The 13,423-nt window shown below is 33.6% G+C and overlaps 1 protein-coding gene across 3 annotated transcripts in view; it reads left to right on the forward strand.

The window, feature by feature from the left end:
• TNPO1 (transportin 1) overlaps window positions 1-12,996 on the forward strand; it is an 89,376-nt gene extending 76,380 nt beyond the window's left edge. For 2 of the 3 annotated variants that reach the window (XM_026498810.4, XM_026498811.4), the window contains exons 21-25: window positions 395-470; window positions 1,344-1,443; window positions 3,894-3,968; window positions 4,842-4,984; window positions 7,247-12,996. In XM_026498810.4, coding sequence (XP_026354595.1) covers window positions 395-470; window positions 1,344-1,443; window positions 3,894-3,968; window positions 4,842-4,949 — 359 coding nt within the window. In that variant the 3' untranslated portion in view covers window positions 4,950-4,984; window positions 7,247-12,996. Of the gene's footprint in view, window positions 1-394; window positions 471-1,343; window positions 1,444-3,893; window positions 3,969-4,841; window positions 7,215-7,246 lie in introns of those variants that run through there. The other variant, XM_057307443.1, reaches the window with a different exon arrangement.
• Window positions 12,997-13,423: the final 427 nt, after the last annotated feature.

Raw genomic sequence — 13,423 nt, forward strand, 5'->3', positions numbered from 1 at the left:
TATTAAATTCTGAAATTTCAACTGGCTTTGAATGGAGAATCTCTAAATCATGCATTTAATCGCTCATCTTTTTATTAACAGAATTTCTTCTTACTTGATTGAGCGAGAAAAGCGATTCATCATGGTTTTTGGTGTTCTCTCAATCTTTAAAGTTTTTTTAATTCCTTTTGTTTTCCTTTTTCCAAGAGTATGCCATATATGTTGCTGCCCCTTATTTTAGGGGGTGGTAATAAACAGCACTGGTGAAATCTTATGTTTATTATCATACACAAATTCTGTTGGTTTCTGTTTCTGAGTTATTTGTTGTTTTTTCTTTATTTTTTCTCCTTCCCCCTCATTTGCTCATGTCTTGGTTGGCGTTTGGTGGTGTATAACCGTGATTGCGTTACCTTAGCAATAACAATTGGTCGTCTTGGTTACGTTTGTCCTCAAGAGGTGGCCCCCATGCTACAGCAGTTTATAAGACCCTGGTGTGTATTATTCAATCTTTTTTTTTTAATTCATTTTTCTTCACTCTTTCTTTCTCTTTCTATCTCACTTTTAGATATATTTTCAGTTGGTTACAAAAATCACAATCCTTAATCATTGCCAACCATGTGACTAATCTTGTCCTATCAGGTTTGTGAGGTTTTTCAGTAGCATCGTCATGTATATTTATTTTATGTTGTGGCTAACGACTAATTGATGCATGGGATAAGATTGTCACATGCTTGCTGTGTTAAAAAGCTTGATTATACATGAAAAGCATTTAAATATCCACCAGTAAAATAAAGATGCATGCAAATTCTATAAATTTAGGTTTTTGCATTGTTTCTTTTTTAGAATTAATTTGAAAACTTGGATTGCATTAAGAAATACATGTTTAAATTATGTATAAAAACCTTATTTGCTTGTTAATGTTAAAGTTAAACATCTACACCATAAGTTGTGTAATAATAGTTTATATTGTGGCAGTATATCCTATGTTCTGCTTCTTTCAATTGATAATCTTTCAAGTCATTTTTAGTAGTGTTTAATGGAATATAAGTCATAATACAATTTTAAAAATTTGTAATTTCTTCTTGGCTCAACCTCATTAGTAGTTTAAGTGGGAGATTAAAGTCAACTGTCCATTTTATAAATGCAGTCTATTAATAAGAAAATGTGAATTTCAAGGCTTCCACTACATTGAGATTAGATGGGCCAAACATGCAGGAAGAATGAGAAATTTAAGCTTTATGAAAATTCTTTGAATCTAAACATTGTCTATACTGTGGTGCTTATTCCATTAAATACTGTCCATTAGTATTGTGATTGAACCTGCTTTTTACTTAAATGCTAATCTCAATTCTATAATTTAATAGGTGCACCTCTCTGAGAAATATAAGGGACAATGAGGAAAAGGATTCAGCATTTCGTGGGATTTGTACCATGATCAGTGTGAATCCCAGTGGAGTAATCCAAGTAAGACATCGTAAAGATTTTTAAACTTCTAATGTTCTGAATAATGAAACTTTAAAGGGTGAATTATTTTAACACTTTAATTATGAAAGTATCACATATATTACATATTTTTCAAAGATAAGAAAAACAAATTATGTTTTTATAAAAGTTGTATACTTCTTAATATTTTGAAATGATAATGCTTATTTATGACTTCCCGAATCTTTTTTTGTCATGAAATAAATAGCACGTTAGGATACCAAAGTTATATGCTTGCCTTGAATTAAGCCCAAGCATCTTTCATCCACATTTGCTTTGTACGTGCTTCCTTTTGTTGAATATCAGTTTGTTGACTTTCCAGATATCTGCACTTAAGAGAGTGACTCAAGTAGTAGGTTACTTTCTGTAACTTAGAATTAAACTTAGAAATTCAGTAGTGAACGAAATAGAATACTGAATTAACCATTGAAACTGCTTTAACTTGGAGAGTTTAGGATGTATTCCTCTTTGTTTTCTGTTTTAGTTTAGATAGTATCTGGACATTTTTAGCATTTTAAAGAAATTATTTGGCAAAAGTATCAGATAACCTCTGGATCCAAGTGTCAATTTGCAAGACACACAAAACAGAGGAACATGTTGGTTGACACCGTGTGTATGAAATGAACAAAATGCAGGCTGTGGAACTCTAGGTTAAGTATCCCAGGTTGCTCAGCAGATGAATTGTAAGAAAGTATGGGAGATGTTCTCAAGAAAATAACCTTTTGTTTCCAGGAGATACAAGCTTTGAACATCTTGTAATTAATACTCTTTGATACTGCCTGTCTTGTGTTAATGACTGCGTTGTTTGTTAATTCGTTTAGAAACATTGCTAATTACCAGCTTATAAAATTCAAATTAATGTAGTGATAGGTATTGAAAACTTACAAATTAGAAATGGAAAAAATCTTTTGACTAATTTCACATTTGTTTTTTGGTTTTTTTTTTTAAGATTTTATTTATTTATTTGACAGAGATAGAAACAGCCAGCGAGAGAGGGAGCACAAGCAGGGGGAGTGGGAGAGGAAGAAGCAGGCTCGCAGCGGAGGAGCCTGATGTGGGGCTCGATCCCATAATGCCAGGATCACGCCCTGAGCCGAAGGCAGACGCTTAACTGCTGTGCCACCCAGGCGCCCCTAATTTCACATTTGTAAAACAGTAGCTTAGTATGAAAACAAACCAGTACTATCTTTGGAAATAGTCCCTAGTTGCAAAATAACCTCCTGGCATTTAAGTTCCTGTTTTTTTCAATACTTAACGAACTTTGTGTCGTCTTAAATATATGTTCTAGAGTTATCTGATGCAGTGTATATTATATTAAGAAGAAGCATTTTCCCGTCAGGATTTTATTGTTCTGTTTGTTTTTGAATTAACATTTTAAGACCGTGAAAGTAACACATATGTATTTGGTCATTAAATCACTACCAGCTTAAGAGTTGGTAGAAATCTCTGCTTTTTACATATCTTACTTGGATGTGGTTAAAAGAAAAGAAAACATCTTAAGTTACATTTTTTATGTTTAAATTTTTAATCACAAATTGTCGATAGGTGTATAATTTAAATTTCTAACATCAGCCTTTGATATTTGGAAGACAAAGAATCATAATTTGAATAAACCATGAACCTCAGGCTCTTGGAATTTTATTTGCTTAAATATGTGTTTTCTGCACATACTTCAGTCAGTAAATTTTGAAATTAAGAAAGTTCTCTGACTTTATAGTAAAATTTTAAATAGTTAACATATCAGAACATAAGCGATATCTTAAATGCTCTGTATTGAACTGCTGTTTCAGTATGATAGTCAAGATTGAAAAATATTTAAATGAAACATTTAATGCTGCATGTACCTTTTGTCACCTTATTCTTGTAATGAGAATAACCCAGGTTTTTTTCTAGTAACTGAGCATTGGATTTTTTGTTTGCACTGGGTTGGGTTGAGTTAGGTATTATTAACTACGTAATTAGTTTTCCTTCTAGCTTTTGGTCATTTTCTTTAAGTTTCAGTCTGAAATTTAGATCTGTTAATTCCTATGCTTCAAATCAAGCTTATTTGGCATGTACGTAGCTACCTTTAAATTATTTCTAGGCCAGTCAGAACTGTGAGATTATTGAATTTATGTATTTCTTTAATTCAGTAAATGAAGGTTTTTTAAATCGCTGCTCATTTGGTACTTCCATTGCTGGTGCTAAATATTTACTAGGCTGGGGTTCTGTGATGTAAAAAAGAAATACAAAAGCACGTTAAATTCCAATGTAAATTGAATTGAGTAGAGGTTCCTTGATGGTGGAGTAATAGGGACAGCCAGTGTTTTATACTTCCTTATCATAGTTGATTTAAAAAAATTTTTTTTTTTGAGGTAGAATTCTGTAGTGATAGGTATGTTTTGCTGTGTTTGACAAGTACCAATCTACGGTGTATTTCCTGCTTGTTATAGGATTTTATATTTTTTTGTGATGCTGTTGCATCGTGGATTAACCCAAAAGATGATCTGAGAGACATGTTCTGTAAGGTAAGGTAACTAACTTTAAAGCCTTCATGATAAACATCTTGGGACTATTACAACACTGCTTGGAAAGTTTAAATTATTTTTGTATTTCATATGAAACTTAGACTCTTGGCTATATATATCCATCCATATCCCTTGTTCTTGGCAAAGAAGTTGGCTTGGTCTTTTCTTGAGGTACAGCAAGTGACTCCATATCAATAGAGCACACACTTCAAAAATAATTTCTCAAGCAATACCACTGATTGATGTGGTCCCATTATCCCACCTTTCCAAAATAGTATATATTTTCAAAGATGGCTGGCTGAGATTTGGAGTATAATGTCAACTGTTGAACAAAGTAAATCTGAAGTGGTTTCCGCAGGGATTAAATCTGTGTAGTTCTTTGTTTTTGTAGTGTCCCTTTGGATTAATTCCAGTCAGTATTCAACTATAACAAAATAAGAAATAAAATGTTGTTACCCATTTGAATCCTCTGATATTAAAATTAGTCACGTGTATTGCAGACATGAACGTAAAGCTTTGTATAATTCCAGTTTGAAAAGACTTAATGCGACATAGAAATTTTATCCCTTGGATGAATTCTGTACTTTTTTGTTTGTTGTCCATTAGTATTAGGTCAGAGTTGGCTTAGCATACATCTGTTACTAGGATACTTGCTTGAATTCTAAACTTTTCAAAGCAAGGTTTAGAATATATTATGAGGTGCTTTTAGGGAAGACATGTAGTGGTATAGAATCCAACAAAGTTTGAGAATCATTTATTTAAAACGGTTAAAATTTTAGAAAAAGTCAATTAAGTGTTTTATTTCAGAAGCTATGCAGATTGGAATTTTTTCTCTTGTTAGTGATCGATTAATGATTTTTTCACTTTTTGCAGATCCTTCATGGATTTAAAAATCAAGTTGGGGATGAAAATTGGAGGCGTTTCTCTGACCAGTTTCCGCTTCCCTTAAAAGAGCGTCTTGCAGCTTTTTACGGTGTTTAATCTCATACACTTAAGCTGCAGTCCCATAATTAGGGGTAAGTTGTAAGATGTTTGTGGGAGTTTTTCAGGGTAAAGAAACTTAGGTCTGCAATGTAAAATTACTGAGTAGACTTAAAGCTATATGTTTTCTGCAGAGGTTGAATAAAACTCGTGTTTATATTAGACTTCAAATTTAAAATTACCTAAGACTAGAGGTTTGTGGGGTTTTTTTGTTTTTTGTTTTAGAAACTAGCAAGCAAGGTAAAATGCATGGTTCTACTTTGAATCCTGAGTAAAAAGAAAACCAAGTTGGTATGCTAGTTGGATTACTCAACAAACTAATCCCAGTTTTTAAAATTTTTGCCCTGTAAGAAGTCATCCACATTCACTCTGGCAGAGTAAACATTATTTTGAAACGTGAATTTATAGTCTCTGAAAAATCAAGGACTTCTGTGTTGTGACCTTTAGAGAAAAGCCTGCTAGAATTGCAACTAGTTTTGAGCTCAGTAGACAGGAATATTTAATACTTATTTTTCAACATGTGTTTTACTGAGCACTTACCATGTAACCTTGCACTATATTTTAAAATGGACAGTGGACAAGTCTGTTTGGATTTGGGATAGTAGTGGGGTAAGTCCATTTGGACTCTTGTTCCTTCAGTTTTTCTGTACTAAAGTCAAACTAACAATCCTGATCTCATAGCTTCAGTTCCTTCATTGAGTTATTTTGAAGATTAAATAGTAAACTATATGTAGTGCCAGAACTTAGTATACTGCGGCTCAATAAGTGTTAGGAATATGGGTCAGTACAGTGAACAAGGATACACTTCTTTAGGTTCTGGACATGAACTGAGACATACTTGACTGGAGGGCCAGAGAGTGGACTCAATGTGTGTCCAGAAGATGTCCACCAAATTTAATTTAATTATCTTTTCTGTTGGAGTTTTAGTTTGCTCTCTTGCTTATTTACTGTGAGCTAGAATTTAAACCTGAAGAGATTTCTGCATCCATGCTGTGTAACCTACAAGGCAGTAAAAATAGACTGGCAGCCTCTGGAATATCTCAGAGGCCTTTGGGTATTGTCCCCCTGTAGTTTTGAATACTTGGGGCTGTTTAGTGGCTTTAGCGTTTTGAAAAAGTGCTTAATTGTCTTTATGTTAAATCATGAGACTATAATGGATGAAAATGGCTCTTAACATCTAGGCCTGAAAGATAACAACAGTGAGCTGAGTCTTCAGCACTTTCAGGTTTATTAACTGCTATGATCTCTATCAGATACCAGTTATGAATTTATTGAGTTGATCGTGTTCTAAGACGAGGCATGAAGTAATTACCTGTTTCCTAATTAGACGTAAAAGTGGATCACTATCTTCAATTCCTGCCGTTTTTCAGAGGCAGAGAAAATGTGCTGCTTGGACTTTCCCACAGATGGGCTAATCGTCCTCTGTAAATTCACATTAATCTTAAATGTCCAGTGTTTGGCATGCGTGGTTAGTCGATATTTGTTGTGAAAGGACCACTGTCGGGCACTGGTTACGATATCCTAGTGATCTGATTTTATTTCTTAATGTGCTTATAATTAACACTGCTAGTGTTGAAAAGGTCCTTAACAGGAAAATCAAAAGGTCTGAGAACGTAGGAAATGACTGAGTAGGATAGGGTCAGAAGAATTACTAATAAGGAACATCCGAAAGGAGACGTTAAAATTTACTTTTTGCTATAGTAATGTAGCACCCTTCGTGCGATGTGAACATCTTTAGTGCCTCCTGAGCTCGAACACCAGACAGCCAACAATAAGTAATGTTCCTTTATTTTTCAATAGATTAGGCTTTTGGTTTGCTTAATATTGGGCATATTGGCAAAAATAAGTAAATAAATAATGTTTTTGTCCTCACCAAGTAAAGGGTTATTTTATAGTGTTACTTGATTTTGAAAAAAATAGGGCAGCTTGTTAAACAAGTGAGGAATAACCAATTCCCATTGGAGCCCATTATGCAAAGAGGGGATAAAGAATTAGATTGAGAGCATCCTGCAAGGCATCCACCTAAATTTCATCAATATAATGTAGTGCTCCACACGTCTCTCTGCATGTCCCCAGCTTGGTGTCACTTTTCACGTCTGGTGCAGATGACCGTTGAAAGCCATAGCGGAAGGTAGCAACATGCATTATCAGTGACTGCTAGCATGATCTTAGGCAGTTTGTCTAGTTTCTCATTTTCTCTACCTAGAGGTAGCTTTCTTGATTAATTTTTTGTTTCACTGTCTTTAAGAGAAACAGTTGTTAAAATATAAAATTTGTTTTGTTTTCTTTTCTTACAGGTCCTTCAGTCTTGGAGACTATGAGGGAGCCTCTGCACCCAGGGAAAATGTTACCCTTTACAGGGGGGAAGGGTAAACCAGTAGGGAATACAGTACAATCCCAACCCTACTGGGAGGGGCGGGAGGGAGGTGTTGCCGTCACTGTATTAAGTCGATGTTGGGAAACGTTTTAACATCTGGAGCCTTTGTGGGTGGAAATCTGTCTCCAATTACAACTCCGCACTGGATGTGAAGAAGCAAAAAAACAAAACAAAAAAACAAAAAAAAAAAACAAAACCTATTCAGTCTACTCACAAAACAGTACATCCTGGAATATTATGGGGAATTGTACCAAAACAAGAACCACATAAATGATGCATAGGGATAAGAAAGAGGAAAAATTCTATAGCGCACAATAAAGGAAACCTAAGAATGGGGGTTACAAACAGTAAAGAAGCTTTTTTTTTTCCCTTAATTTAAATATTTTTATAAATTTTCCCACATGTTGGGGCCTTGTTTTTGCATGCTGATGAAGAACTACACAAACGAAGCTAATAGAATTAAAATCAGCTTGCCTACCCATAGTAGAAGCAGGTTCTTGGAAGTTACAATTTAAGGTACCCCAAAAAAAGTTGGAAATAAAACAAAACAAAGTTAAACAATGAAGCACCCTGTGAAATGCCAAATGAGTCACTCCTTTTACCTTTGTGGGGTGGGCAGGGAGGGAGGAATAAATGGGGTTGGGCATATCAGACTAAAGATTGACATCTTGATTTTGCATTAAAACATTAATGTAGTGGATATAATTTGATGGTTGTACTTCATTAGATTTAATTTCTAGGCCAAGACGTTCTTTTTAAAGTGCAGTTTAAGGTTCAGGCATGCATTCTGGCTCATAGTGGTTGAAAGTACTTTAACTTAGTGGGAAAGTAGCATGCTTGCATCACGTAGAGTGAGACTGGTATTCATTTACCTCTGTTGCGCCAGTTTGTGTTGCAGTTTACCAATTCAATATAGCCCTGCATTTAAAATTCCTTTTTAAGATTTGTGGGTTTTTTATTTTTATTAAGAATATAGATATAAAGTACTGTAGTTTACAGCTAGGCCTTGAAATATCTTTTTAGGATCTTGTTAGGAATAAGATTGATATTGTATTGTGTGTAACCTGCACAATGTGGAAAGCTGATATACCTGTGCAAAATCTTTGCCTCTGTGCTGTCAGTGTGATGTGCTTTCTGCATGGTTATATACTACTAGTGATTTTATCAAAACTTCTAAAACTTAAAATACATGGTAAAAGATCTGTAAGAGGCTGCATAAATGTTAGTTGGCACATAAAGACAATTGTAGAAGTTGAAGACATGATTGCTATATTTCAATGTTTATTCCCACTCAACATATTGCCTTCTAAGCTTTCTTTTTTTGTTCAAAGCATGATCTTAAAGATATGTTTAAGTTAATGGATGTAATGCAGGGTTCCTACACTGTATTGGCGCATGTTGGTGGCCCTCTGTGCCCTAGATATATGCACACAGGGTGCAAGTAAAAAGCTACAGAGTGAAAGTTGGTTTGGATCCTCTTCATTTCATTTGTTTAGCTTTTCTGTTATTTTTCTCTACTTACATGTATTCCTGTGAATAAATCCTTGTTAAGTTAACCCTTTACTTTTCCTTCCATGTGTATTTTCTTATATACTGTGAATGTGAAAACCTAACTGGTACACTTGATCTTGTGTCCATATGAAAGTGCAAGTCTTTATTAATTTGGATTGCCTGAACAGTGTATCCCATGATGATGAAGGAAAATGGAGAGATTTTTCTTTTTAACTCTGCTGGTCAGAGATGAAGCCACACCTTTCCATTTTTCAATGCTGCATATTTAATCTGCAACAAAATGTTAAGCCATAACAACCTTTTTATATTTTAGTTTGTCACCTTTGCATTGCAGAATAAATCCTGAATAACCATTTTTATAAGCAGTTGCTCCTCTTTGCATGGTTCTGTTCTTCTAAAGGTGTTGAATGATACAGCCATTGCACTGAAGTTTGAGCTGTATGCGTGTGAATTTTAAAATACCGTTTCAAAAAATTTCAGATGCATGGTAGCATGCAGAAAAGGTTTTTGTTATTGTGTGTGTGTGTGTGTGTGTGTGTGTTTATGTGTGTATTTTTTTAAACATGTTCTTTCACCTTTTTTCCTCTACTTTGGCTTTGCAAATTTCAGTCTGTAGAGCCTGAAATTAAATCCTATTTTACAATGTCCAGTTTTGTTTTGTTTTTAAATTATAAGTTGGATCCAAAGGGTATGTAGCATTTTGCTTTCTAGTACCTTGCTTCACTGGGAGCTCAAAATCTGCTTCATAGTCTCCAAAACCTGATTAGAGTAGCTATTTTATCCTTAAATCCTAGTGATAGTCGGTAGTTTTTCAAATATTTTTTAGAATTAATATGGGAGATACCTTAATATTCTGGAATAAGTAAAATTTAAGTTGAAAGAAATGGCAAAATTCTTCTCTAAACACTTTACTAAAACAAGACATATAAAAACAACCTTAAGTAAAGTTATCTGGACCTGTGATTGACAATTCTATATTGACCGGAAAGCAATTTGTCACTCATTTGATTAAAAATTGGTTTTCCACTAAGCAGATAACATAATAATGTGCCCATTTTTGTAGTCACTTAACTGTTTTTAAATTAAAAGGAAATTTAATTTAAAAATGGAAAGTAAAATTAGGTAAATAATGACTGGCAACCTGATTGGGTTGGGTTTTTTGTGTCCCCCCCCCCAGGTTATTGTTTCTCCCTAATTTATATTTCAGATACATAGTATAGCATAGGAATTTGCAGAAGCCATTTAAGTTATCTTTTGAGGTAAGCTCTGATTTAGCATTTATTATTCTGATAAAACTTAATACATCATGGGATATATATAAAGCAACTTAATTCTTGTGGTGTAGTCTTAATAGTTTTGAATGTTGACTGAATGTCTATGAACTTGTGTTTGTCTTTGTTACATTCCAGTGTTTCTGCCTCTTGGCATGCTTAAAGCACGGCTTACTTCATCTGCTCCTTACACACTAAAGTGCTGTTAGTGTGTCCAACTACGGAAATAGCCGCTGCTAAGTGATGTAGATTTTCTACTTGAATATTTTTATGTTGTAGGAACCTCAGGAGGTCAGTGTTTACTGTTTTATATATGCCTTCTTTTTCCTGTTCGAGCTTCTCTCTTTGAAGGATTCTAACAGAACAAAAGCTGCTGATCAACCTAAGTTGGAAACAGAAAGTGTATTTAATATAATTTAAATGCATGTTTGGCAGTTCAGTGTTGTAGTCAGTCCATTAGCGAGTGAACTTAGTGCCACAGAATTCATTTATTCAGGAAAGAATTTTGCTTTTTGTATTGTCTAATCTCTTTAATAACTTCATACTGTGTAAAAAAAAATCACTTTTTTATATTTTTTAGTTGGTTATTTCCCAAAATAATCAACATGTAAATAATCTTTAAGAGCCAGTTCTGATGCTTTACATTATTGCTACTTGATTTTGTGACGCAAGTTAGGTTTCAGAAGAATAGATTTTAAGACACTTAACCAAGCCATTACATCTTAAAAACAAAATAAGTAGCATACATTTTGTAATTAACATATTGATAAACACTGTGATTTTTTTTGTTAAGACTTTTTCATTGATCTGAATTGCTTAAATTGCATATATTGTAAAATAGGATCAGATGTATATTTTAAAATAATTTCAACTGACTTTCCTCTATTGAAATGCTTTGTCTACTCAGTTATGGAATATTCAGATACAAGTTTTATCTCAGGTGAATACTCTTGTATCCTTTTTGCTTTGGTGACATATGCTAATAAGGGGTCATCATACTTTGTTTTTTAGTGTATTTCATGAAGAATCTTTGCATTTAGTCAGATTTTCCAATCCTTATTCTAGCAGACTAGGGTGGCAAGATCCCTCCTGGCAAGCCTTTTGCATGCAGGTTTACCTTGAGAGTGAGTTCAATTTGGTCCTCCTTTTCGCCAAACCCTCAAGATAGGAAAATGGGTTTTTTTGGTCCTATATTAATTACCCTGCATAGCTGAAATGCCAGAACTAAACTAATTATATCTTAAGCCCTTTAGTCTAAATTTAACTTAAGTCCTTTGCCATAAAGAAAAAAGTGGGTTTTTTGCTTCATATAATTAATCTATATTATTCATATTGAATGTATTAACAGATAACGGTGCAAAAGACATTCTTCCCAAGAGAAGAGTGTACCATGCATAACTGCAATTTAAAACCTTCTTTAGTAGTACTTTAAATAAACTACACACAGCTTTGCTTATTGAGGTGTTTTTGTTTTTTTGGGTTTTTTTTGTTTTTGTATTTGCAAATATTACAAGGGGGAAAACACTAACTGTTGCTACTAGTACTGTTATTGAAGTGTAGGCATTGGAATCTTAAAACTGTGGTCTTCAGATTAAGGGATAATCTAGTTGAAAAATCAGATCAATAAAGAGCTGTGTAACTATCATCTAGTAATTACACCATGCAAGAGCATTGTATACCTACTTAGTACATTTCATACTGTGTTAAATATGGAGATATTTCTAATGCCTCTTAAATTTTGCATAAAAGTTTCATTCACTTGTACACTTTCCAGTGACTTGTGACTTTTTCAGTCTTACGTAGACCTTTCCCCCATTGGTATTACTTATATGTAGAGGATTCTTTATCTTTATGCCTAATAATTATACATATTAATTTTAAGGTATACATTTAATTATAGCAACTGTTTATTGTGATTTGTATCCCAGAATGTATTGTGTTTTAAAAAAAAAACTGTATGCATGATTTTGAGGGAAGTTAAAACGGTGATTGTTTTTTTCACCTCTCATACATTTTAAAACCAAACCAAATCTATTTGCCAAGCATTGTATCACTAATTAGGAAAATAGTATTTTCCCTTTCGTTACAATTTTTGTTCATCTACCATAGAGTCCCCTTTTACTATGGCTTGGTATGATGCAGAATTAGTTATTTTGCAAATCTAATTCTCTTCCTCAAAGCCTACTACAACATGGTTAGCCTATAAGGCAGTGTTTGTCCCCTCCTAATACCAGCCTCATAAAGGGGTTCCGCTGTACTTTCCCTGTATTACCTTATTGATGTTTTCCTGTGTGGATATATAACCAAATTAAGATTGGATGATTTCTATGGAGATAATAATTAGACAATACTGTGTAATTAATTTTACTTAATAGATTATCATCTGTGAGAAGAGATGTTTAAACGTGGTTAATGACTTCACTTCATATTATAAAGCAGTTTTACAATTAATATTCATGTTAACATTGGGTGCAATAATTTAGTAGTTTTAGCTTTAGTTATAAATAACTGGATCTTTCTGCTGACAACTTAGGTTGTATGAGTTATGCTTAAAAGCTTTAAATCTAATGTTTCCTGTACCTGCCACACTATGTTAGAATGTGTCCTTCAAATATATCCTCCTGCAACTTCTCAAACTGTACTAAATTGATATTTCTTGAAGTCTAACTCTGTGCTAACAGATCTTCATTTTAAATAGAATATGGTTTTAATTTTTGATAAGCTGCTGAATTTTAAAGAGAGTTTTTTGGGGCCACCAAATATTTTGGATCATGCAGAGAATATATATTGTACTGTAGTAATTTTGTATTTACATTTGTATGATGTGACATAATAGATGTGAATGTTAATCACTGCTTGACTATGTTAATAAAGTTGTTTAACTATAGTTGTTTCACTCTGATTTTTAATGAAAGGAAATGAGCTTTCTTTCCCTCCCTTCCCCCATTTTGGGTCCAGATAAGTCTTGTTGTGTTGTTTTTTGTTTGAGGTGTTTGGTTTTTTTTCCCCCTCAGCTATACACGTAGTACACTCTAGTTTGAAAACCATTTTTAAATTGAGTATTTTTTTATTTGTATAATTCAGTAAAAATTTTTGTCCCACGTTTTAATTTAACTGCTATTGGTGTATTTTCTAAACAGTAGATTCTAGGTTCAGCTCTTGGTGGGCGAGGAGGAAAAAAATACTGCTCTGCAAAAGGAATTAAAAGATGAAGTCCTGAATAAAACATTGTAAGGATAGATTGCATGAATGTGTATGAATGTTTGTCCTATTAAGGCTTCCTATTTATCCTTCAAAAAATTCAGACTTGTGAT

Source organism: Ursus arctos, unplaced genomic scaffold, assembly GCF_023065955.2.
Source record: "Ursus arctos isolate Adak ecotype North America unplaced genomic scaffold, UrsArc2.0 scaffold_5, whole genome shotgun sequence".
Classification (NCBI taxonomy): domain Eukaryota; kingdom Metazoa; phylum Chordata; class Mammalia; order Carnivora; family Ursidae; genus Ursus; species Ursus arctos.